The 23,815-nt window shown below is 43.3% G+C and overlaps 1 protein-coding gene and 1 pseudogene across 1 annotated transcript; one reads left to right on the plus strand and one right to left on the minus strand.

The window, feature by feature from the left end:
* The first annotated feature begins 6,433 nt into the window (after positions 1 to 6,433).
* On the plus strand, positions 6,434 to 11,633 carry LOC136478147 (peptidyl-prolyl cis-trans isomerase CYP40-like; annotated as a pseudogene).
* Positions 11,634 to 11,815: 182 nt separating this feature from the next.
* Positions 11,816 to 15,304, minus strand: LOC136478145 (uncharacterized). The gene is made up of 8 exons (XM_066476489.1): positions 15,021 to 15,304; positions 14,636 to 14,938; positions 13,959 to 14,242; positions 13,264 to 13,392; positions 12,717 to 12,839; positions 12,515 to 12,622; positions 12,266 to 12,444; positions 11,816 to 12,099 (listed from the first exon to the last, which is right to left on the minus strand). Exons 1-8 carry the CDS (start codon positions 15,151 to 15,153, stop codon positions 11,976 to 11,978), a joined length of 1,383 nt encoding a protein of 460 aa, XP_066332586.1. The 5' UTR covers positions 15,154 to 15,304; the 3' UTR covers positions 11,816 to 11,975.
* Positions 15,305 to 23,815: the final 8,511 nt, after the last annotated feature.

A 23,815-nucleotide genomic window follows, 5' to 3' on the forward strand; every position in this document is an offset into this window, starting at 1 on the left:
TCTTGGTTACGACTGGTTAGTCATGTGATCATAAGATATGAGCATGTGGAGTAATAAATCTAGACCGAGCGAACTCGGTGTATGGGAGCCACAAGACATGGAGGTCTTATGAGCAGGTTCTTTCTGCCTGTGTCGATTAAGACACGTCTATTGTTGAATTGCATGAGGTGAGACTTTGTAGTACCGATCACATACTTCGGTAAGCCTCAACTCAGCTATTCTATTACGAGAATGGCTACTCGCACACTGGGAGTGGAGAGATGGCGAGAGTAGCATGTACCCACATGGCAATGGGCTGGATTGGTGGAGTACTGTGCTCTCGGGTGGCGTAGACCCGTTCTTGTTTTAGAAGATCTGAGGGTAGGTTGGTATATGTAGGTCAGGGACCTACATATGTCATGTGGTTGGGAATCCCAGCTGGGTTATAATCAGTTTGAATCATCGTTGCTCCTCGGTTATGGAGACTCAACTCACTGTTCATCATCGTAGTTAATAACTAAAACTTGAGCTGGTCTTGAGAAAGAGTTTGATATGAAGTTCATGATCTCATTACAAATCATGACAGATTCATATATGATTTTGAGACAGATTTACATGTTGAATAAAAGAATCTTGTTAGAAAGCTTTTACGCAAAGGAACTTTGTTTATTGCTAAAGCCACACCTTGAATCCCTGAGCCTACATTCCTGAGTCAGATCAGTTTTATTTTGGTTAAGTCTTGTTGAGTACTTTTGTACTCAGGGTTCGTTGACCCTTGTTGCAGGTGAGCCTCATGAGCAGGTCTTCTTTGGACCGTGCTACATGACTCTTGTTCAAATCAATGATGATAAGTAACTATGTGACCCTTGGGCAGGGTACTTATATTGTGTGTTTGTAATATGTTACTAATGCCACTCCACTACTATGGTTTGTAATAATTATCAAACTTAGTTTGTAAGGTTTGAAACAACTGGTTTGTAAACTAAGTTATTTTTAAGACTTCTGTTATTTTACCCTGATGTAGATATTTGAATAAATGTTGTAATACTGCAATGCCTCTGTAATGGGATCCTACTCAGAAATCGTGGATGATTCAGGGTTCCCCATGGACACTCGACAATCTTCTTAAGTTACCGGGAACATATGCACAGTCGTCAGAGGTCATTGGACAGTGACAGGTGCATGTGGGCCCTATAATTTAGGAGGTTCTACCACACGCTAGGTGGCTGCGTCTGGTCCCACTGACGTGGCAGCACAGAGAACAGGAGAAATGACCAAACGCTGATGTTGCGTCCGATCGTGACCGACCGGACGCGTCCGGTCACAAAATTTCACCTCTGGAAGCTTACTAGAAGTGACTGGACGTTGGGGTCCTGTGTCCGGTCACTTTGAGCAGCTACGTCCGGTCATCACTTGACCATTGAGATCAAGCGATTAAGGTTGAACAGAGGCAACACATGGCGAGCATCCGTTGATCGGACGCTGAGGTCCTGCTCCGGTCGATATGACCGGCGTGTCCGGTCAACCCGAAAAACGCCCAGTGAAGGGGAACGGCTATTTTAGCCTATGGGGCTATAAATAGAAGGGGGGTCTCGGCCATGGCTTGGGCTGAGTACCTCGGGGGACTTTGTGTCCATGCTTGAGAGTACTTAGGAGCCCTCCATCTCACATATGCTTGATAGTGATCATTCGATTGTTAGAGAGCGATTCTAGTACGATTGCATCGTGGGGTTGCATCGAGTGGCACTAGGTGATCGAGTTGCAAGCCAGTGGTACTTGTTACTCTTGGAGGTTGCCACCTCCTAGACGGCTTGGTGGTGGTCTCCGTCGAAGCCTGCAAGAAGCTTGTGCGGTGCTCTGGAGAAGAGCTTTGTGAGGGGCATTATGCTCACCCCGCGGGAGCCGCGAAGAGCAACTCTAGTAAAGTGAGACGCGAAGGGCGACAAGTGGTTTGGCCGGGTCAAGTGCTAGGGCTTGTGGTAAGCACTCCATGTGGGAGAGAGTGACTTGTGGGTCACCACTAGCAAGTGGACCGGTGGCAACCTTGAAGCTTGTCTCAACGGGGACTAGCGTGTTGGCAAGCACGTGAACCTCAGAAAAAAATCATCGTATCATCATTGTATTTCCGTTGGTTTGCATTCTCGTTACACAAGCTTGTAATTACTTTCATATACATTGTGCTTGTGTAGTTGCTCTTGTAATTAGTTAGCTTGTGTAGCTTGCTAGTTACCTTCTAGCTTGTGTAGCATAGAAGTAGCTCCCTTGAGTGACTAATTTGGTTTGTGTAACCTTGTTAGTCACATTGCTTAGTTTGTGTAGCTAAGTATTTGCGCTCTCTAATGTGGCATTGGTTGCCTTGTTATTGAGCATTGCTAGTGAGCTTAGTTGGCTTAGTGCTTTTGCTTACTAGCATGAGTAGGAGCTCTCCGTTGCTTAAAGTACTAGTGGCATAGGTTTGTGTGACCTTGCTTTTAGAATTGGTTAGGTGAGCTCTAGCTAGCCCGACACCTTTGTTGCTTAATTAGGATCTTTGCAAGGTGCTAGAGAACATAGATAGAGGGGTATAGTCTCGGCTAGACCGATTGTTATAATTCCGCACTTGTTTCGGTTAGCCGATGCGATTAGAATTTAATAATGACTATTCACCCCCCTCTAGTCGCCATCTCGACCCTACACCCTCCCACTCATCTCTATCATTGATTCATCATCTTTGTGAGATTGGGAGAGAATCCAAGTGCATTGCTTGAGTGTTTGCATCTAGAGGCACTTGGTGTTCGTGTTTCGTTGTGGGATTCGCTTGTTGCTCTTGATGGTTGCCACCACCTAGACGGCTTGGAGCAGCGGAGGAGGATTGGCACGAGTTGGTGATTGTTCGTGGCCATCTTTGGTAATTGTGAGGGGATTGGTACCTTCCCCGATGGAGTGCCGAAAGGTAACCCTAGTGGATTGCTCATGTCATTGAGTTACCTCACTTGTGGGTAGGTTCTTGCGGTGTCCAATTGTGTGGACGAGGTTCATGCAACACCTCTTAGCCGCCGAAACACCAAGTATTGGTCGACACAATGGGGACGTAGCGTGTTGGCAAGCACGTGAACCTTGGAGGAAAATTGGTTGTCTCTTGCCCTTTTGGTATTCTCCTGGTGATTGATTTAGTGTTCATCTTGTGATTGGTTCACTCCTCTACACGGCAGTATAATCATCCTACTCACTCATTTATATTCTTGCAAACTAGTTGTAGCAAGCTCTTTAGTGTAGTTAGAATTGAGAGCTTGCTTTGTTGTTTTAAGTTCATCTAGTGGATCTCTTTAGTGTAGCAAGTGTGAGAGCTCTTAGTGAGTAGTGGCTTAGCAAATTGAGTGTCTAGTGATCATAGTAACTAGAATTATTGGATATGTGGCTTGCAACCCTTATAGAGCTAGAGCAAGTTTGCATTTCGCTATTTGTTATACTAATCAAATTACTCTAGTTGGTTTGTAGATTTTTAAATAGGCTATTCACCTCCCCTCTAGCCATATTAGGACCTTTCAGCGGAGCACTTGAATGTAGTAGACGGGCTTGAGCGGCTCACCAGTGTCGGCTAGCGAGACAGGGCGAAGTAGGGAGGCGTCACCGTCACCCTATAGCTGGGGTCAGTTGACCCAGACACGGCGAGCAGCAACACGGACCCACGATAGGTGAATCACAGGGCAGGGCGACTACCACGCAAGCATGGCAATGATGGCCACAACCTCGGCTGGCTCGATAATGGTGGCCGTGGCTGGCTCGGCCCATCGCGTAGCACGAGGCGACGACGAGATGACCACCGGCAAGGCCACACGCGATGTGGTGCACGCGTGCGGCAGTGGGTGCACCAACGCGTGACGTCGCACCTCGAGTGCGGTGACCACGCACACCCAGCCAGCCAGCCCGAGGCGACGTGGTGCACAAATATTAAAGCATAAAAATCAATCGCTTAGAGGTCGGTTGAGATTAAAACAAAAGCTAAAGACTCTAGTAGACCCTAAGGACTTCGTATCCAGGCAACAAGCATGGCCGGAGGGTGACCAGCGAGGGAGATAAGAGGTGCCTACGTGGGTTCGTCACGTTGAGTGCTGGTTCATGAACGGAGCGCTAATAGCATGGACACAGAGCGTTCTAAGGAGGTTTGAGCCACTTTAAAACAAGCAAAGTGACATTCAGCACCACTTCGACCTACACCCTGATCAAGTGCTCACTTAGAGGCAACCAACAACACCAAATCATGAAACTAGTGTTTAAGTATTTTAGTTAGAACTCAAATACTAAAATAGCATTGTCCAACACTCTTTTCCGACTTAGAAAAGACAAGGGTTCAATTGGACTTAACATCTAGGAACACTTGTTGCCACAATTTTTAAGAGGTATGTACCTTATTAACTTCAACCAAGAATTACTACATGTGATAGCCCATACTTTACACTAAACCATAGGAACAAAATACTTAAGCACTATTTAACTATTTTGTTCAATATAATTCACCAAAAATGACATTTTAAACATAAGTTCAAATTCTTGCCAATTCAACGAAGAGGCTGATTTTTAGTTTCAGATTCGATTTTTGAGCTCTCAAGAACACTAGTTAACAACATTTGTTTTCAAAAATTAAAGTTGCATTTTCAACTACACCATTTGCTCATCATCTTTACTTAAGTACTACACACAAGTTATATTTTATTTTTATTTATAGAAATTGTTTTTCATACCAAACAATTAAAACTACTTATTTTATTCTTCTTATTAGGATTTCATTAGCACATTTACGCACTAAGTAAATTAACTTAGATATTTATTTGATTTCTCTCAACCATAAAAGGAAGTCGCACAGGGTTTGTTTATCATTTCATGTGTGTTTTAAATTTTTTTAGAACTCGAGAACTTGTTTTGTTAATTTCTCTCGGGCATCAATCTCGGTGCTAAGCAAGCTCGTAACACCCAGGGTGTTACATCAAGATAGTCTGGTTTTTCTCTTTTATTTATAATCGAATTTTTAACATTTCATAACTTTTGAAACAATTTGTTTATGCACTATTGTCTCAAGCAGTGCCACATCACCAAAAGGAGGTAAATTGGAACTATTTGAGTCATCTAAGGATTTATTTTGGTATTTATTTGCTACTAGTATCTATTATGATTACCTTAGTATGTATACTAGTGTCACCTGATCATGTTAGTGTGACTTGATTCTATCTATAACCATGTTAGTGTAGAAAGCATAGTGTTGTCGTCAAAGTGTGGATGACATTACATAGAGCACAAACACCAACAATATAAAAACAAATTTTAGAAGAAAAAAAACAAAAAGATAATATATAGCAAGGGTATCAACTAATAAGAGTAGTCCATGTCACTTATGACATGTTTGGATGAGCTAGAGCTAATAACTAGTTAGGCTAAAAATTAGCTAAAATTAGCCGAGTTAGCTGACTTAGCTAAAAAAATTAGCCCATCTATTAGCCTTATTATTGGGATACACTAGGGCTAATGTTAGCTAATTAGTAATTATTTCTTGTACCCAAACATGCCTTTAGCCTAATCTTGTTTAATATTTTTCTAAGCTAAAACAAATTTCAAGATTTTTCTAAGATTAAACAAGATTTAGGATTTTTAATTATCCATTCTATCCTCTTACACCTAATGTGATCTCATATCACACAAAACCGTCTAGGATGTAAAAATAAATAGTTTTCAAAATTGTGTGAGATTAAAAACCTATTTTAGGAAATGACACAGTTATCCCGTGACCGGTCACGCGCTCCCACGCGAGCACGCGACCCCGCCCGCCCGCCGCCGCCGCCTCCCACCACTACCCGTCGACGCCAGTGACACGACGCCTTGCCGCACCGCTTGCCGTCCACCCCCGCCCGTCAATCCCGCCCTATGCTAATTTGTCGTCTCGATCAATCGTCGTCGACGAGCCTCCCTCGCCCCTACTATGTCCAAACCGATGCCTCCACCACCACAGCTACCGGCGCTCCACTGCCTCGCCGCCCCGCCTAGTGCCCACCCACCGGCGGACCAGCCTGCTGTCAGGGATCTAGAGTCCGAAGGAGGCAGGAAACCCTGCCTCCAGCGGAGGTGTCGTCGCCTTAGCTTTGCACAGTCACACAAGTCCACGATCGTCGTGTAGTAGAGTTTATGTTTAATAAATGAAAGTGAAAATCGTACTGTCGCGACAGTACCTACTGTCGTGAAAGTTGCGTAGGTTAAAAGTATTTTTCAAGACATGGGCTCAAAACATATGATTTTCTGTTATATTAAAAAAAAACGTGGCCGTCTAGGCCAACCGGCCCAGCACGGTGGCAGCAACAAACTGCAACAGTGTTGTCCTGTCCTGTCCTGTCCTGTCCGGTCCGGTCCTCCCAATCCTCCTCCCCTCCCTCCTTTTTTGAACTGACCACGCCGCCCGACGCTGCTCTGCGAGCCTGCAAAGCTGCAACAGTGTTGCAGCAACACACCGTCGCCTCGCTTTTCTTCGCTCACGCCGCCGCCACCGTCGCGCGCCTTGACAAGTCCTTCGCTAGGTCTTGCTCCCTCCTCCCCAGCTTGTCGTGGCAATGGATGACGGCGGCGAGGGCTCCGCGGCTGCGGCTGCGGCTGCTGAGGCGGCGGCCGCGGAGGAGGTGGTGGCGAGGAACCCTAGGTGCTTCCTCGACGTGAGCATCGGCGGGGAGCTGGAGGGGCGGATCGTGGTGGAGCTCTACGCCTCCGTGGCGCCGCGCACGGCGGAGAACTTCCGCGCGCTCTGCACCGGCGAGAAGGGCGTCGGCCCCGAAACCGGCGTGAAGCTCCACTACAAGGTCCGCTCCGGTTGGCTCCCGTGTGCATTTTTTTTTTCGTGTTTTCGGCTGCAGGGGGGTGGGGTTTGATGTGGTGCGGTTGCCTGTCGGGGTTTAGTGCGGCAGTGTAGGCATTTCGATATGGGAGTCGTGTGATTTTGTTGGTCGAATTGGGGTTCGTCCTCTCTATTAGTGCGATTCGAAGATTAGCAATTAGGTTTTGGAATTTTGGTTGGTACAAATAGAGAGGTTTGCTAGAGATTAATTTGGTTCTCAATTCTGTAACAACCGAGTTCCTAACGTTCGCTCGGTCGAATTTTAGCTGTAAACTTCGTCAGGTGTGACTCATGAACCAGTACAATGATATCGCGCCGACTGTTGCAGCTGTCAGCTTCTGGTGCGCTTTTTACTGTCAGTAAAAGTCCCCCCTGGCTCTCGGAGCCTGGTCTGATGTACTAAATAAATGCAACTTCATCGGTGCAGATGTACTGTTATAGCAGCTTATCCAACGCGGTTTTGCCGATCTAAGTTTTTGATGTGCTAGTGACGTGCGATTGTAGTTTTAGTTTGTAGATTTTGTTTTACTTCATTCAGTGCTCTCTTTCCAAGGCCTTCTGCTTTGATTCGACGGACTCGTTTGTGGGGTCTTTATTAGAACTGTTTGGTTGTAATGTTGTTTGCTTTTGTTTTTTGTAAAATCTAAATTGCTGTGCTGCTTTGCAATTAGTTTTGATGTAGTACTGCCTATTAGTGGTGCTACAGTGCTGGTACAGGTAACACATAGCCCTACCTCTATTTTGGACCTCACCACACTTAACATTAAGGATGAAAACGGTCGAACTCGGTCGAAAAACTCCTCAACCGTTTTCTACTTTTACATTTGAAATACGAAAGCGAAAGCGAAAGCGGACAAGCCGGACACGAAAACGAACACGAACTTACGGAATATCTAGAATTTCGAAAACGAACCAATTCGAGCGGAATTATGTCGAACACGGTCGGTATGCGAAAATTCAATACGAAATACCGACCCACAGTGCATAGCATTAAACAAGTGCACGACCAAATACATAACAAGTTCACAACTAACAAGTGCATGATCTAGTTCAAGTGCATAGCATTAAACAAGTGCACGACCAAATACATAATAAGAGAGATGAGGCTAGGCGCCGTCTATAAGAGAGGGCAGCTAGCCACCGGTAGAAAGAACACAGTTGCGTGGTGAGCAGCCTGTAATTGGGCTGTATGACCTGTGCAGTTGGCCAAATTCGGTTTAAACCGAATTTTGAATTCGGAATATTTCAAATTAAAAGTAGAAAAGTAGAAAACGGTCGAAAAATGTGTAAACCGTTTTCTACTTTTACATTCGAAATACGAAACATCTCAAATGCGAAAGCGAAAACGGTAAAGTCGGACAAGAAAAAGCGGATTCGGTCGGATTAAATATAGAAAACGATGCGGTTCGGTTCGGGATATTTCCGTTCCGTTTTCATCCTTACTTAACCTGCATTTGTCCTTCCAATAGTTGCATTCTTTCTAGTAGTCTGAAGTACTTGATGAAAACCCACACATACGGACATAGCATTGGGCTATCAAATTTCATATATTTTTCTGTGGCTAACACTTTGTGTGGACGGTGTTTTGTTAGCAGTGTATGGTGTGATATGGCCTACTTGGTTTGAGATGGTTAACATTTTGAGTGAGGTTTGTCAATTGTCACTTTAAAAGCTGAGATTCTTCAAAATCTTGTGTTGGAATGATGATGCATGAGCATTACTCAAATACATAATTGACACAGTAGTGACTACACTTTCCACTGCTTTTTGCAAGTACATGTATCCAGTTGTGCAATTATCTTAGTGGGACTTCCATGCTTTGTACTTTGTAATGGTGCATATTGTGGGAGTTGCTTTACCATTTCTTCGTAAGAGTTTGGTGGTGTCTATGATGTTAGTTGGATATAGTTAGCAGAAGTGCATAATCATTGCCTTCAGACTTAATAAATCATGTATCCATTCCTTTGCTGAAAGAAAGATGATGGTAAGCCTTTGTTATATAGACCAGAATTGGTCTGTTCTTTCTCGACAACTAATTCCACTTTTGTCCTCTGCCAATTGATGTCTGTTTTTCTGCCTAGATTTTTAACCTCCAAGATTTTTTTCCCCTGACAACCTTAAATGCTTCTTGCCACCAAAAATGTTACTTTCAGGGCTCATGTTTTCATCGCATAGTCAAGGGTTTTATGGTGCAAGGTGGAGATATAACTGTTGGTGATGGAACTGGGGGGCAGTCGATATATGGATTGAATTTTGAGGATGAGAATTTTATCTTGAAGCATGAGAGAAAAGGGATGCTATCAATGGCAAATGCTGGCCCCAACACAAATGGGTCTCAGTTTTTCATCACTACCACCCGAACATCTCATCTGGATGGGAATCATGTTGTTTTTGGAAGGGCTATAAAAGGAATGGGGGTGGTTCGCGCAATGGAGCATATTTCTGTTGATGAAGCTGATCGTCCGACTGATGATATTGTTATTGTTGATTGTGGAGAACTTCCAGAAGGTGCCAATGATGGAGTTGTAAATTTTTTCATGGATGGTGACATGTATCCTGATTGGCCGATTGATCTCGATGAAAAGCCTGCAGAAATTTCTTGGTGGATGGGTGCTGTGGAGTCTGCAAAGGCTTTTGGAAATGAAAGCTTCAAGGTTCCTTTTCTTTTCTTGACTGCATCTTAATGTCATGTACTCTTTTTAAGTCTATGCATGATTTCAACTGTGGCAGACTGTCACTATTAGGCTATTCAGGTTAGTAGCAAACTAGAAGCCATGCAGTTAGCTAATGAACTTCATGTCAATTTCAAAACACAGCATTTTGTGAACACATTAGTGAACTCCACTTGATAAGTTAGCTACTTTGAAAACCCAGCTACAGTCTGCATATCTTGCGTTTTGATTTTAGCCAAATTGTTTGCTAAACCTAAATGCATTTTGGATGTTGCAACTTTTGCTACTGCCTCTATACAGAAACAGGATTACAAGACAGCGCTCAGAAAATACAGGAAATCCATGCGGTACTTAGATCTTTGCTGGGAGAAAGAAGACATTGATGAAGGTAGTTTTCCCTTTTTCTCATCACTGCTCAGTTTGTTTATTCAAAAGCTTGGTAATTAAAGATCAGCGCACATTTTTCTTTTAGTCCTGACAGTCTATTTATGTCAGAGAGGAGCACCGCTCTGCGAAAAACAAAGTCAGTTATATTCACAAATAGCTGTGTAAGTTCCGTTTCATCCTCTTGTTCGTGCACAGATTTCTGATTCTGTAGTATAACTTTTTGCAAGGTTCTATTTTCTGCATTATTAGTGTTTCCTCAACTGTACCTACAGTTGAGCTGTCCGTTAGATGTGCAAACATTACTATGTCTTGCTAGTATATTGAAGCCAGTTATAACTTCTTCAGGCTTGCAAACTGAAGTTGGGAGATTTCGAGGGTGCTTTGTTAGATGCTGATTTTGCACTGCGTGAAAGGGAGGACAATGCGAAAGCTTTTTCCGACAAGGACAGGTTAATGTCTGTCTTTGGTATTGAATTGTGGAAATTTTTAAACTTGAAACATCATATCACAAATAACCTTATGTGTCATGTATGTGCAATAAGCCTGGTTTGACCAAAAACTGTGACTAATGAAGCATTACTTTTCCCATGATTTTTTCTCTATATGTATATGTATTTGGAGAGTTTTTCTTACATAATGATGTATGCGGAGAATATAACTGGCTTATTTGCATGTGCTCTTTTCGATGGTATGTCTACTTATATGTCACATTCCTGCCACACTATCGTAGTTTTGTAAGTACAATTCTTGCCATTACTGATACCGTATTATGTCCTTGTTGTCTTGGCATTGGTAGGACTGACTTTTAGTGTCTTCATAGTCAATTCAAACCTCCTTTCAGACACGTCAGGTTTCACATTGTACCACATTTGCAGGTACGCATGGCACTCAACCATATTGATGCAGCAGTTGAGAGCTTCAAGCAAGCGCTGGAGTTAGAGCCAAATGATGGTTTGTGTATCACCCTATCTTCTTCACTTGTTATTAATCTTTTGTTCACAACTGAAACCACTGGATTTTGTTTGTGATATCCTCCAGGAGGAATTAAGCGAGAGCTTGCTGCTGCAAAAAAGAAGGTTGGTTTGTTACTTCCGTGAATCTTAGGACTAAGATACCATCTTTTTCTTGATTTTCACTGGCAATTCTGGCAGATTTCTGACAGGCGAGATCGGGAAAAGAAGGCGTTTTCAAAGTTGTTCCAACCTTCAGGAGGATCAGAGAAGGGTGACAAAGTACTTTTCTACTACCACATTCTGTTATTTTCCTTATAAAAGTGTTAGTCTGGATCTTTGTATATGACACGAGTCATTGCCTGCTAATATTGTTGAGCAGAAGTGTTGATGATTTGTTTTGTTCTCTTGTAGGAGAATAGCTGATCCTGCAAGTTTAACTTTTCATAGTTATTCTCTTGTCGCAAGTCAAAGTTTTTAGGTAAAGTAACCAGATCTTGCTTTACAGCCTACACCCAATATATCCTTTGGTTTTTTTAAACGTGCTTTTTTTTAGATAATGAAAAGTTCTGAATGTGTTTTTTTATTGTTTCAAAAAAAAAGTTTTGAACGTGTTTTTGCTTGCACATTCTGAGTTCATGTTTTATGTTCTTCAGGTAACAGAAGGGAGTTTGCACGACCGGAAATACCCTCATTAGATGACCGAAATAGTTGGGGTGACACCAGAGCCTTTTTGTTTGCAGCATGGAAGGAACCATGGATCCATGATTCACAACGTTTCGTAGAAATGTATTGCCTGGCAATCGGCATTGACTGAGCATTCGGATTCTCAGACACGTATATTGCCTAGCGTTGACTTAACAGTCAGATTCTCAGACGCGTTTGCTGACAGACGGTTTTGGTCAGTGAATCACCATTGACTTAACGGCGAGTGGTACCTGCATGCACGTGCTTTTGCTTATTTTTGCGCATAGCCCTGAAGTTGGATTGCACACAAACTGGAACCATTAATGTAAGCACAGTAGTGCAATTCTACAAACTCATTTCAGTGCGGCACCTGATAACTCACGCCGTGTATTTTTCCACCAAAACATTCTACCATCGTCAAACTAACTCTACGTAGACTTCCTATGGTGTCTATGCATTGTAGTTGTCCAGGCTCAGGTCCCTCAAGGCAGACGAGGCAGCATCTTTACAGCTTCCGTGCAGCGCCTTGGCCTTTCTAATAAGCTTTTCTGCACCATCATTAAGCAGGATGGTCCTGCAATGGCATCACCAAATGTCAGGATGTAGGATGTCTATAAACTTGCTGCATTAATAGCGAATGTAATTGGAATGCCGTCCAGAGATCTCATTGTTAGCCAGACTGATTCTGCGTAGGTTATGGTGTCAAAAAGGAAGATGTGTGTGTACATTCCACAGCATACCTGTTCTCAGGGTTTCGGACAACAAGATTGCGAATCATAAGGCATGCTTGCTTCTGAGTCTGGCCAGAGGAGGGGAACCTTTCCATTGACTGTATTGCCAGAGTTCCATAGCCTACTTCCATTGCACGTGCTGCATTTTCTGGTGACCTCAGTGTGAGGACCGTCACCATAGACATAACCTGCACATCCATTCACCTCAGGACTGTATCTCAATACAGAAATTCTTCAGTATTCCAATTTCAATAGTACCTCTTGAATTATAGCAGGCTCTTCAGAAAATCTGGATGTCAACTTTAGGAACCTATCGAAACCACCTTGCTGAATGATAACAGACTTGTTTGCATCGCTTGCAGCAAGCTTAAAGAAGAAGAAGAAAATGTGATGTTTGGTTTATTGAAAGTTGAATGTTTTCAAGCAGAAAAGGTTGCAGTGCTGTAGCACACTACCATACCTTGGACAACAAAGAGCAGCAAAATCTTGCTATAACTTTGTTCTTCTGCTCACCAGCCCCATCAATGCATTGAAGAAGCACATCAATTCCACCACTTTCAGATATGGAACGACATATTTCATCCTGTGGCAACACACAACAGAAGATGGTAAAGCTCTCCTATGTCATCTCATAACCAAATAGGTGTAGCTACCTTTTGCTTTATAAACATAGTTCCTCTTCAAGGGAAATAAATGATAAAAACATTAGAAATGGCAAGGATGGCTGACAGTTTATTATAAAGAGTCTCATATTTTTCAAGCGCTAGATTTTTCTGAATACTGGCCACATGAAAATTAAATTTTGACTTGCCAGGGGCTGCTAGCTACAGATGAAAGACTAAACCAATAAGGGCCTATTTGGACACGGGGTTATCAAATCAACTCCATACAGTTTAGTTCAAATCTGAATCCCAAACTTGCCAAAGTGGATACCCTCCTGAGAAGTTATTTTTCCAATTAAACTGAAGCTTGAACAACTTAGAAATTGATAACATTGCAAAGCTTACATTGACTGCAATCGACTTTAAAGCAGCACAAGCAGATGGCAAGCTGGAAGGAGCGACTTGCTCACGAAGTGCATTGACAAGAACTTCTGCGACCCCGATTTCAGCAAATCTCCGGGAGTATCCATATACCTGGCCAAGTTCATCTGTTAGTCCATATTTCAATTACCACATGTCAAGGAAAAATATGCACTGGGCTATAAACACATCAAGGAAAAATTTAGAATCAAAGTTTGCAATTGAGATACACATGCTCTGATTACATTGAGAAAGGTTGCATACAAAAAGAAAAAAAAAAAGGCATAACAATGTCACCAAATACTGAAGCTAACACCTTGCACTTCATAGTATGTTAAGATGCTCCTTTAGTATCTAATCATTACTAGAAGTCTATTTTGTACTAAATTGCAAGTTAGAAATCTGATTCTATTCAAATGACTACTGAAATGCTGCTTTTTTTCTTCTTGTTGCATTCCTATTGAAATGATACCAAGAAGTTACAATATTAACAAATGAATCATCACCCCATGCACACAACTAGGTATTAGCACAAGCTATTCACCATGTCACAATCTATTTCATAAAAGATCACAAATGCACTGCCAGGTACTTCCACAAACCACCGCATATTAGCAATTAGCATAGAAACTGGTGCAGCTGCCAATGTGAAACACTAAAACTGTGAATATAGGACACACCTGAGAAGCCACCACTCGGTTGTCATCAGGCGTCAACAGAACACGTATGGCATCGTACAAGCTTTGCACATTAGCTTTTGATTTATCCTTCATAACCCGCAGAATGAGTTCATCAACTTTCAGGTCCATAAAGGACTCTTTCACAACTTCATTGCCAGCAGAACCCGCTGCCACAACACTAAATCCAGCATCCAATAAATCTGAATTTTCTGAGCCTCCTTTCAAGAGATCCATGACAATTTTGGGTCCCTCACTTTGTCTGAACTTTTCAGTGCTTGCCACATCTGCAGATTGAATATTTCCTGAAGTTAAAACAGAATGGACATTGTCTATGACAGGGTATAATTTAGAGTAGACAAGACCTTTCTCAGCACCAGTTTGCAGTGCAAGATCAAGAAAAAGTAAAGACTAATGGATTATAATAACGAGGTAAATAACTATGCATAGAACCATAACTGATATGCGACAGGGTATAGCAGAACAAGACCCATTATGGGTATAGCCGTTTCCAAATGCATCTTCACAATACCCAGGAATATACACATGCTGCCATGCTACTTAAAGAAACGGGCTAACGGGAAGTCATTACTACAAGCATGCTGTGAATAGAAGAACAGTGTAAGTTGCCAAACAAAATGACGCATCTCAGAAGACCCGCAAGCACACCAATGTCATACCACGGAGCACGGAGCTCAGCGTCTTCAAGGCCGATGCAAGCAACCTCACCTGCTGAACCCGAGCGGACGCGCACAGGGCAACGAGCGCCTCCACGACGCCATTCCGTACCGCGATCCCTGCATTCTCTGAACCCTCGCCGGAGCTGCACAGGCCGCGCAACTCATCAAGCAGAGAGACGAGTCCGTCGAGATCCTGCTCCGACCCGCCGCTGGCACTGTGAGAGGCCTTCAGCTCGTCCAGAACCCGCACCACCGGGCTCACCTCCGCCGCGGTGGCCTCTCCTGGCACGCGCTTAATGATCCCTGGACGAAGCAGCGAGGGGCTGGGTGAAGATTGCAAGAGTGCAGAGAACGTCGAGGTGCGGATCTGACGAAGAGTGGTTACCGGAGAGATCAGCGCCCTGGAGGGAGAGCGCCTCAACGGCGTCGGCGAGGGCCTCATCGGGGTCCATGCCGAGGTCCTCCATGTTCTCCCGGACCATGGAGTCGAAGGCCTCCTGCGAGATCGCGATCGCCATTTCCTTGCTCTGCTTGTGGGCGTGGGTGCCGGTGCCGCCCAGTGCTGAATGGAATGGAACCAATGCTTTGCATGGGTTTTCCCCTTTCGTAAGCGAAAGCCTAATGGCAATTTTGAATTTTGAATGGTCTCCGTATTTTGCTTTTCTCTATCTATTTACCTAACTGGCACTAAGCTAAGATATGAATTTTTTTTCAAACTAAAATATGAGTACATTAAATTATTCGTATTTATAGTTTGCTTAGCTTTTTAAGTTTGCAACTACCACCGTCCAAAAAAAAGAATATAATTAGTTATATCTATGGTCAAACAATCTAAAATTAATTAAATTTATAGAAAATTTATCTATACCTATATCTAATAATAAAGAGGCAAAATTTCTACCGCAAAATCTTTCATCCAACTAAGACATCGACTCGGTTACGGTTTACATTTTTTCCATATTCATGTCCTGGAGAGACCCAGTCCGATTCTATTTTTTCGATTTATTTTTCCGATCCGAACGATCCATGCAGCCAGCGGTAGCCGGTAGCCCAGGTGTATTTTTTCCTGTTTTCATGTCCTGGAGAGACCCAGTCCGATTCTATTTTTTCGATTTATTTTTCTGATCCGAACGATCCATGCAGCTAGCGGTAGCCGGTACCCCAAGTGTATTTTTTCCGTTTTCATGTCCTGGAGACAGTGAGAGGCCCGGTCCGATTCTATTTTTTCGATTTATTTTTCCGATCCGAATGATCCATGATGCAGCCAGCGGTAGTCAATAGCCCAGGTGTATGCATTATATGGCGCCTACTTACCCGTTTAGTGCTATGCCGAATTTGATTCCAGGGAGCCCAGGACCGCCCCGGATGGCTTCTGCTTCCTCTGCTCTCCAGATAGCTCCCCAGCAACCCACGACAGCGGCAGTGGATTGGACTTGGACTTCGGCGACGGCAGGCTGCGCGGCCTAGGTGGGGCACCATGGAGCCGACCTCCTGCACCAGGGATAGTCGCGTGACGTCGGAGGATGCGAGGATGGCCAGGGCGGGTGCGGGCCGAGCCCTGGCGATGTGCTGCTGGCGGTGGCCGTGCTCGCGACTGAATTTTTTACGCGGCCGTGCTCACGACCGATTTTTTTACATTTTACCCTCTTTTTTCGGAAGGTTCTCACAAATAGACCCCTAGAGAAAATATTTTAAAAAATAGATCCTTAGCTCGGCGCCATTGATGCTGGCGCCGAGCTAACATGTGGCGCCGAGCTCCTAGGCTCGGTAGGTGACATGGCAGGGAGCTCGGTGGCGTCGAGCTCGGCGCCGTAGATCTTGGCGCCGAGCTCGGCGCCAGAGTGGCTAGCGCCGAGCTCCCTGCCATTTAACCCCGGCCCAACCTTCCTATCCGAGCGTTCTTTCTCTTATTTCTCCTCCCTCTTAGGTTTTTTCTCTCCCCACTTCACCCTACCTCACGAATCGGCATATTGAACCTTGGAAACTTTGATTTGATCCGTAGATCTTCGAGAGCAAGGTATCCTCGCTCCCCTCCTAATTTTTTCACATCGATTCGGTATATATTAGTCGAATTTTTGAACGTAATAATCGTCATCACTTAGGGTTTTATTCTATCCCTCAATATATGTATTATACAACTGTAGGTTGATGCTAAGGCATGAAAAAGCTAGCAAACCTAGGCGCATGTAGTTATGTTATAAGTTCGTTGGTGTGCATCAAATGGGAAACCTTAGGTTTAGGGTTTAATGTTAACTGCTTTGGGTTCTTAGAAAAAAATCGGTTGTATTGTAGTTATGGTTTTCTTTGACATTTATTTGTGATGTTTTGATTTATATTTATTAAATACATCCATTTTGTTAGATGCAAGAAATGTTTCGGGAGGAGTTTTGGCGAATTATACCCCGACGCGTCTAGCAAGATGCCCCCGTCCCTCTTGACCTCCATGTCCCTAACTGTGACTGTGGTTTTCCGGCCCATGTTTTTCAATCAAAATATTCGGACACAGCGGCGCGTTGCTTCTACACATGTAATCGTTTTAATGTAAGAAGTTGTTTCCACTGTCCTTTTTCTTTATTTGTGTAAGTATGGTAATAATATTTTGTTGGAATCTCGTTGTGTAGGACCATGAGAGATTCTTTTTCTTTTAGTGGATCGATGGTGCAGATAAGTTTGATTCTAGGTACCTCCTTTTCGACGATTGGTTTAGAGGGAGACATCCACGTGAGCACTTCAAGCGGTGGGTTCCACCCCCCCTAACCCTTCGCCAATGACGGCTAATAAGAAGCACCTAGCCGCAGTTAGACGACTCGAGGAACCTTCTCTGTGCGATTGTGGAGATCGAGCTGTGATAAACCATGAGAATACGTTAGAGTTTGTATGTCCAAACAAGCATGAAGTAAGTGCAAAGTGTATGTGTTGAAATATTGAGCTATATGTGTTCATGTACTAATGTCTACTTATTTAGGTGTTTTCAATGGCAAGTGTCGTTTCAAGGAGTGGTTGTATGGTCCTAAGAACCAATGGCCGGAAGAACCGTGAAAGTTTAAGGAAAAAAAGAAAGAAAGGGTAATTTACAAAGCACCTCCTATCATGTGTGAATGTGGTGTTAAATCCAACTATGGCCTAGTCTCTTCGGAGCTTGAAATTGGCCATTATTACGACCATATGGTTAAGTATGATGAGGTTGATTATTTTTGTGGTAAACATAAAATCGTATTTTGTTTCTTTTGCAAAGGCATATATGATATAATTTTTTATTTGAACAGAGCACTAGGAAATACAGGTGGTAATGTTATGATGGTCAAGCTAAATTCTTGGATGAACTGAAGAAGATGCAAGTAATTGCATGGAAGAAGGGATATAGACCTGACTACGTCAACCTATTCATTAAACATCACAAAGAAAAGATGCGTGGGTTTGCTAGACAACGCGGTATTTGTAACCCAATCGATGTTAGGCTTAACAAATGGGGATTGGAGAGACGGATGACATTAGATGAGGAGAGGGCAAAGAATGAGGCAAGGGAGTAGACAAGAGTACAGATGCAGGTCTTGAACGAGCATGTTGTTGCATTATGTGCCAGTGAGTGCTTGAAAGAATTTTTTTTCTTTGCCTGATTTTAAATGTAATATAATCACGTTGCTAACTGATTGCATTTCATACATGAAGGGATTGGTTGCAGCGAGAAACATGCCATAGAGCTGGCTCGTGCAAGGTATGAGAAGAAGTTAGATGAGCATAGATCGCGAGTCGGTCGCATCGTTCAATCATCGATTGTGTTGTCTGATGAGGGGGACAAGGATAAGGACGACACTGGCAGACTGAGTGAGCTTATTGCTCTAGCAAAGGTAGGCTTGCAGGCATAGGAGGCTGAGAATAATACTGGTAGACTAAGCAAGCTCGTCGCTCTAGCAGAGGCAGACTTGCAGGCAGAGGAGGCTGAGGAAGATACTAGCAAACTGAGCAAGCTCATCGGTCTAGCAGAGGCGGGTTTACAGGTGGAGGAGGATGACGACGTGTTCTTCACTTAGGCCATAGCGGCCGCAGATGAAGTGGAGGCCGCTTACTACAGGCGACAGGCAGGTCAGAGCAATGCAGGTGAGCCTAGCCATAGCAACAGGGTTGTAGTAGAGGACTGGTACTCGGAAGAAGAGTTGCTTACTCAGTATGTTTCAAACTGAGGATTTGGAAGTGTATTTGCCCCTATGTGTACTGTCGGCATGTACTTCTAGTATTATTATATTGTTTAATGTGGCGTAGTATTAAACTTTTCATTATGTGGTTGTTTTTATTATTTATGGTCTCAATATTTCGCTTAATGTTACGGACGTATTGAAATATGAACACGTGCTGCAAATAAAACCTAACCACGTATGGCATTATATAATTCAACACACGAAACACATGAAATGGCATGTGAGAACATGTATCGAACCTAGGTACGGAGTTTTCTTCGACTAAACCTAACATGCCTTAGGTAATTAAACCAAACAACAAACACATAGATGTGGCATGTGAAAAAGATAAAGTCATCCTAGTAGTGTGGCCTCTAGCCCTCTGACCTGCACTGCCCGGTGACTGGGTTGTCGTGAATCCTTAGGCCTAACATCTTCTAACAGTCCTGAAGCATGACTGTCATCTCCCCAAAAGGTAGGTGAAAGCTGTGAGTCTTCGGCCGCCACCTATATTTAAGACAAAGCAAGATTACTTGTCAAAAAGTCAATCGCATGAACAAATGGCCATGAATGGAGGCAATGATTTAATTTAATACCTATCAACCAACGCAGTTATGGCCGCTGAGTTGAACTTGGGCAACCCACAGTAGACCTGAAAAGAGATGACATCCATGCCAGCTCTTTGCAGGAAAGAAGTGTACCTGTCGTTGTACCACATGTCCAAGAACCCACTGTGGGTTCTAGGACGAAGGAGCGGAAGGTCCTATATCGAATAAAACATAGTCTCCTGTTACTTCACGAACACATGTATGCTCACTAAATTTTGAACAAAACTTATAGATTATTACCTGCCCCAGCGCTATGAGACGTCCTCGGTGGGTCGCCTCGTACGTCGGGTCGAGCAGGTGAAATTACTCCATCCTAGAAAAAAGTGAATGAATTAGAATTTCAATATACAATGAAACATGAACTTAGAAATGTATAAGTAATTGACATAAATACAAGCATAAATTAAGACATGCATAATTAATTAAATGAATATGACAAATATAAAATAATAAAATCAACCAATAGTCGCACCTCACTAATTTTGTCAATGGCAACTTCGTGAATTGTGACCAAGTCTACCGCACTTGTCGCACTCGTACTACTCAGGGTCAGTAATAAATGGAGTTTCTCTCCCACGCCTCGTTCTTCTAGGTATCTGATCCATAACCATCATGTGCCTCGTCCTCTGCCTTAATCCACGCTTGTTCCAATGGTAAGCTAGATCTGCAATGTACTTTGGCCCATCATATGGAGGCCACTTTCCAAGGTCCCGAAAAGGCACGAAGCGGGGGCTCCATGTGTGCACAAGCGTGTCGACACTAAACTCGTGAGGTATCCTCCTCTCGATATTATAGTTGCGATGCCTAGCTGCTGCCACCAAATGAGAACATAGAAAGTGGTACCGCCTTGGTTTACCACAAGTGCACTTGAAATCTTGGAGAACAACCACATGCATCCTTGACTCTCGGACCTCGCCGTCGGACGTTGTACCGCCCCTATGCTCGACCTAATAAGTCCCTGTGGCATGGTCAAAGCATATAACCTCATGTGTGCTAGCCCTTTCTCTTGCCTTCTCTAGGTGTGCCTTTGGTTTTGGAACCCATATCTCTCCATCACTCCGCAACTGTAATTGAAAGGACCTAGGATGCCACCTAGAGGGGGGGTGAATAGGTGTTTCTGAAAAATCAACACCTTTAAAAGCGGAAACGATTAGTAAAAGGAGTTTTCAAAATGGAAACTCCAAATCAGAATAATACCACCCCTCACAAGTTAGCCATAAAGTATATAAAGATACTAGATAAACCTAGGGAGCCAAATAGCTACAACCAAAGAGTTAAATCAAAATGCACTAGTCAGTTAATGTCGGAAGTCCCGACGTTTGGGTCGGAAGTTTCGACGTGTCAGAAGTCCCGACAGTTTGGGTCAGAACTTCCGACGCAAACTGTCAGCACTTCCGACCCCTATGGGAAATGAACTACAAGTGCTAAAATGAACTTTGTGATGCCGATAACTTACAAACCCACTTCCTAGTGGTAAGGTAAGGTGTTGGGTCACTCTCTTGACGTTGATAAGCCACCACTCCGTAAATCGAGGCCCAAACCCTAATGAATAGCTAGAGAGAGGAAGACAACCAAATACATGTAATTTCGAGCAAATCACAACAACAACAAGCACGCGGGAGACAAGAATTTATCCCGAGGTTCGGCAGCCCCACAAAGGAGCTCCTACGTCCTCGTTGTTGAAGTGACCACTTAGGTCGGAGTCTTTTCCACCTCCTTTCCTCACTCAAGGATACCACAAAGGTCACTTGAGTTTCTTCACTAGAAAACAAGGGTAATACAAACTTCCCAAGGCTCTTCCACAAGATGGAAGCGCTTGGGCGACGCCTAGCCGGCTAGGGGAAAATCCCCAAGAGTAACAAATGCAAATCAAACCGGCTTGACGAAGAAATCAAGTGCTCAAACTTGCTCAAAGTGTTTTTCTCACTCAATCCACTCTCCAATCACTCAAACCCTTTGGGAATCAAAGTTGGAAGTAAAGGAGTGAAGAGAGGGGAGCCTAGAATGCTTGGGGGCTGTTTTGGCCGAGTGTTTGACGCAATGAAATGAGTGGGCAATGGTTAGAATGGAGGAGACGGGTATTTATACCCCAAGGCAAAATCTAACTGTTCAGATCTACGTCGGGAGTTCCGACGCAGATCTCGAGACTTCCGACGTATGAAGAAAACACTGTTCACACGAGGTCAAAAGTCCATGGGTGCAAGTCAGTGTCGGAACTTCCGACGTTCGTTGGGACTTCCGACATGCACAGTTGAACAAACAGTCAGCACCACTGATGCCGGGACTCCCGGCCTGGGTCAAGTCAGTGTCGGAACTCCCGACAAACGTCGGGACTTCCGACGGTCGGGACTTCCGACGATCGTCGGGACTTCCGACGGGCACAGACAGCAGGTCAGTAGAACCATCGATGCCGGGACTCCCGGCTTGGGTCGGGACTTCCGACGTCCACAGTCACCGCGCAGGCTGTGACTGGGAGTCAGCGCTTCCGGCAAGAGTCAAGACTTCCGACTGTCGGGAGTTCCGGCTTACGTCGGGACTTCCGACACCGACAGTCACAGAAAAATTATTCTATGTGCTCGTGAAGTGCTAGAGTGTCTCTCTTTGAATTTAATTATTATGCTTGAGCACTCTATCTTCCTCATACCACCGAAACTTGCATCCCTCTTAATAGTACGGCATACCTATTAACTCAAGATCAAAAGATACGAAATTAAACCTTTTGAGTTGATCTTCTTGAAAATTGATGCCGTGTCTTTCAATCTTCATCAAGTGAGGGTGCCAACATGTCAATATTGATCTTGTCACTTGAGCATAGCCATCTTGAGCACGTGACTTGATTCCATTCATCAAATATGAATAACTCCAAAATGTATCAAGTCACTTCCATCAAACATTCCAATAGTGATTTGATCCTCCACATAAACATAGCCATCATAGCTTGATTAGTACCTCAACTAAATGCAAGTACTTCCTTCTTCACCCTAGCTAGGTTCTTCGGCCGCCAAGCCGTCGCTTGCCCTTTACCCTTGCTTAGTACCTCGAAGCCTTTCCTTGCTATCTTCACCATCTCAAGCCATCAAGTCACATCTTGTGTTGAATCATCCATTCATGTATTGTCATCTTTTTTATTTCAATTTAGCAAGCTTCACTTAAGAGACCATTCCATATGCAATCCCTCATGTCTTATTAATTAATCCTAACGAGCTTGCTTTCACATAGTACATGGAATCCCACAATAGATAAGCCTTTGTATGAGTTTTATTTGCATTGTTGTCTTGTGCTTGAACTAGATTGTTTATACAACAACACATCATTTTGGCTTTTCATTAAGTATCTGTGAGATAACCTATTACCTGTTCACACTTAGCAAACGGGTTAGACCTTTAATCATGTTGTCATTCAATCATCCAAAACCCACTAAAGGGCTAGATGCACTTTCAATCTCCCCCTTTTTGGTGATTGATGACAACTTGATTAAAGCTTACAAAATGATATAAACATTTAAACTTTTGGGTTCAATGATTTATGAGAGGCTCCCCCTTAATATGTGCTTATGATTAGAATTCACAAAATGACCTCAAATGTCAATTGCACATACTAAAACATATAGGAGACTCCCCCTAAATCATTGCATCCATGGGGTGCATGTGTGTGTGACAAAGTAAAACCGTGATGCATATGACAAGATATATCACACAAGAATAAATATAAAGGCATCACATCAAGTATTTTCATTCTAGCATGTAGAGTCCTTATGAAAATAAATATAACACATGTATGTCACACATAGCACTCATTACACAAATTTCTCAAGTCATATCTCTTCCCTTGTCATAGCTACTCTCCCCTTTCATAGCTAGACACAAGGTTGCACTCTTGAAGCTTTAAACATATCTCTCCCCCTTAAGCTTTCATCTCTCTCCTCCTTAAGCTTTAATCATATCTCTCCCTCTTTGTCATCTATCGCCAAAAAGGGTCACACAAAGCACAAAGGGTGCTTAAGGTTTAAACTTTGTACCAATCTCTCCCCCTTTTATTAAACTCTCCCCCTTTGTCATAGCGTGGGTCATATTACTTGTCACTCCCCCTTTGTCATCTTAAAGAGGTTGTACTTGTCACTTGTTGGCAATTCAAAATAGATCAAGTACATGGGTTTACTAGCTCATGAACAAACTCATACACTAACCACTAGATCATATAATCATTCAGGCAATAGTGGTAGTCTATGAATCTAAAAATTTTCATTTGTAGTGCATGATCCTATATGCATGTACTATATGCACTAACCGCATACTAGTAAGGGATGAAAAATGATCATGCACAATACAATGATACCTTTGCTATGTTGGAGAGGAAGATAGTCAAATAGATTTCAATTCATTTCTCCAATAGCACCA

This window comes from Miscanthus floridulus, chromosome 8 (assembly GCF_019320115.1).
Source record: "Miscanthus floridulus cultivar M001 chromosome 8, ASM1932011v1, whole genome shotgun sequence".
Classification (NCBI taxonomy): Eukaryota; Viridiplantae; Streptophyta; class Magnoliopsida; order Poales; family Poaceae; genus Miscanthus; species Miscanthus floridulus.

Bases quoted from the DNA above. Each gene is read 5' to 3' on its own strand.
- LOC136478145 (XM_066476489.1), bottom strand. From the start codon at position 15,153: ATGGCGATCGCGATCTCGCAGGAGGCCTTCGACTCCATGGTCCGGGAG. The intron at 12,623-12,716 runs GTATGGTAGTGT...TTCTTCTTTAAG, and splicing joins GCTGCTCTTTGTTGTCCAAG to CTTGCTGCAAGCGATGCAAA. The intron at 12,100-12,265 runs GTATGCTGTGGA...ATGCCATTGCAG, and splicing joins GTCCGAAACCCTGAGAACAG to GACCATCCTGCTTAATGATG.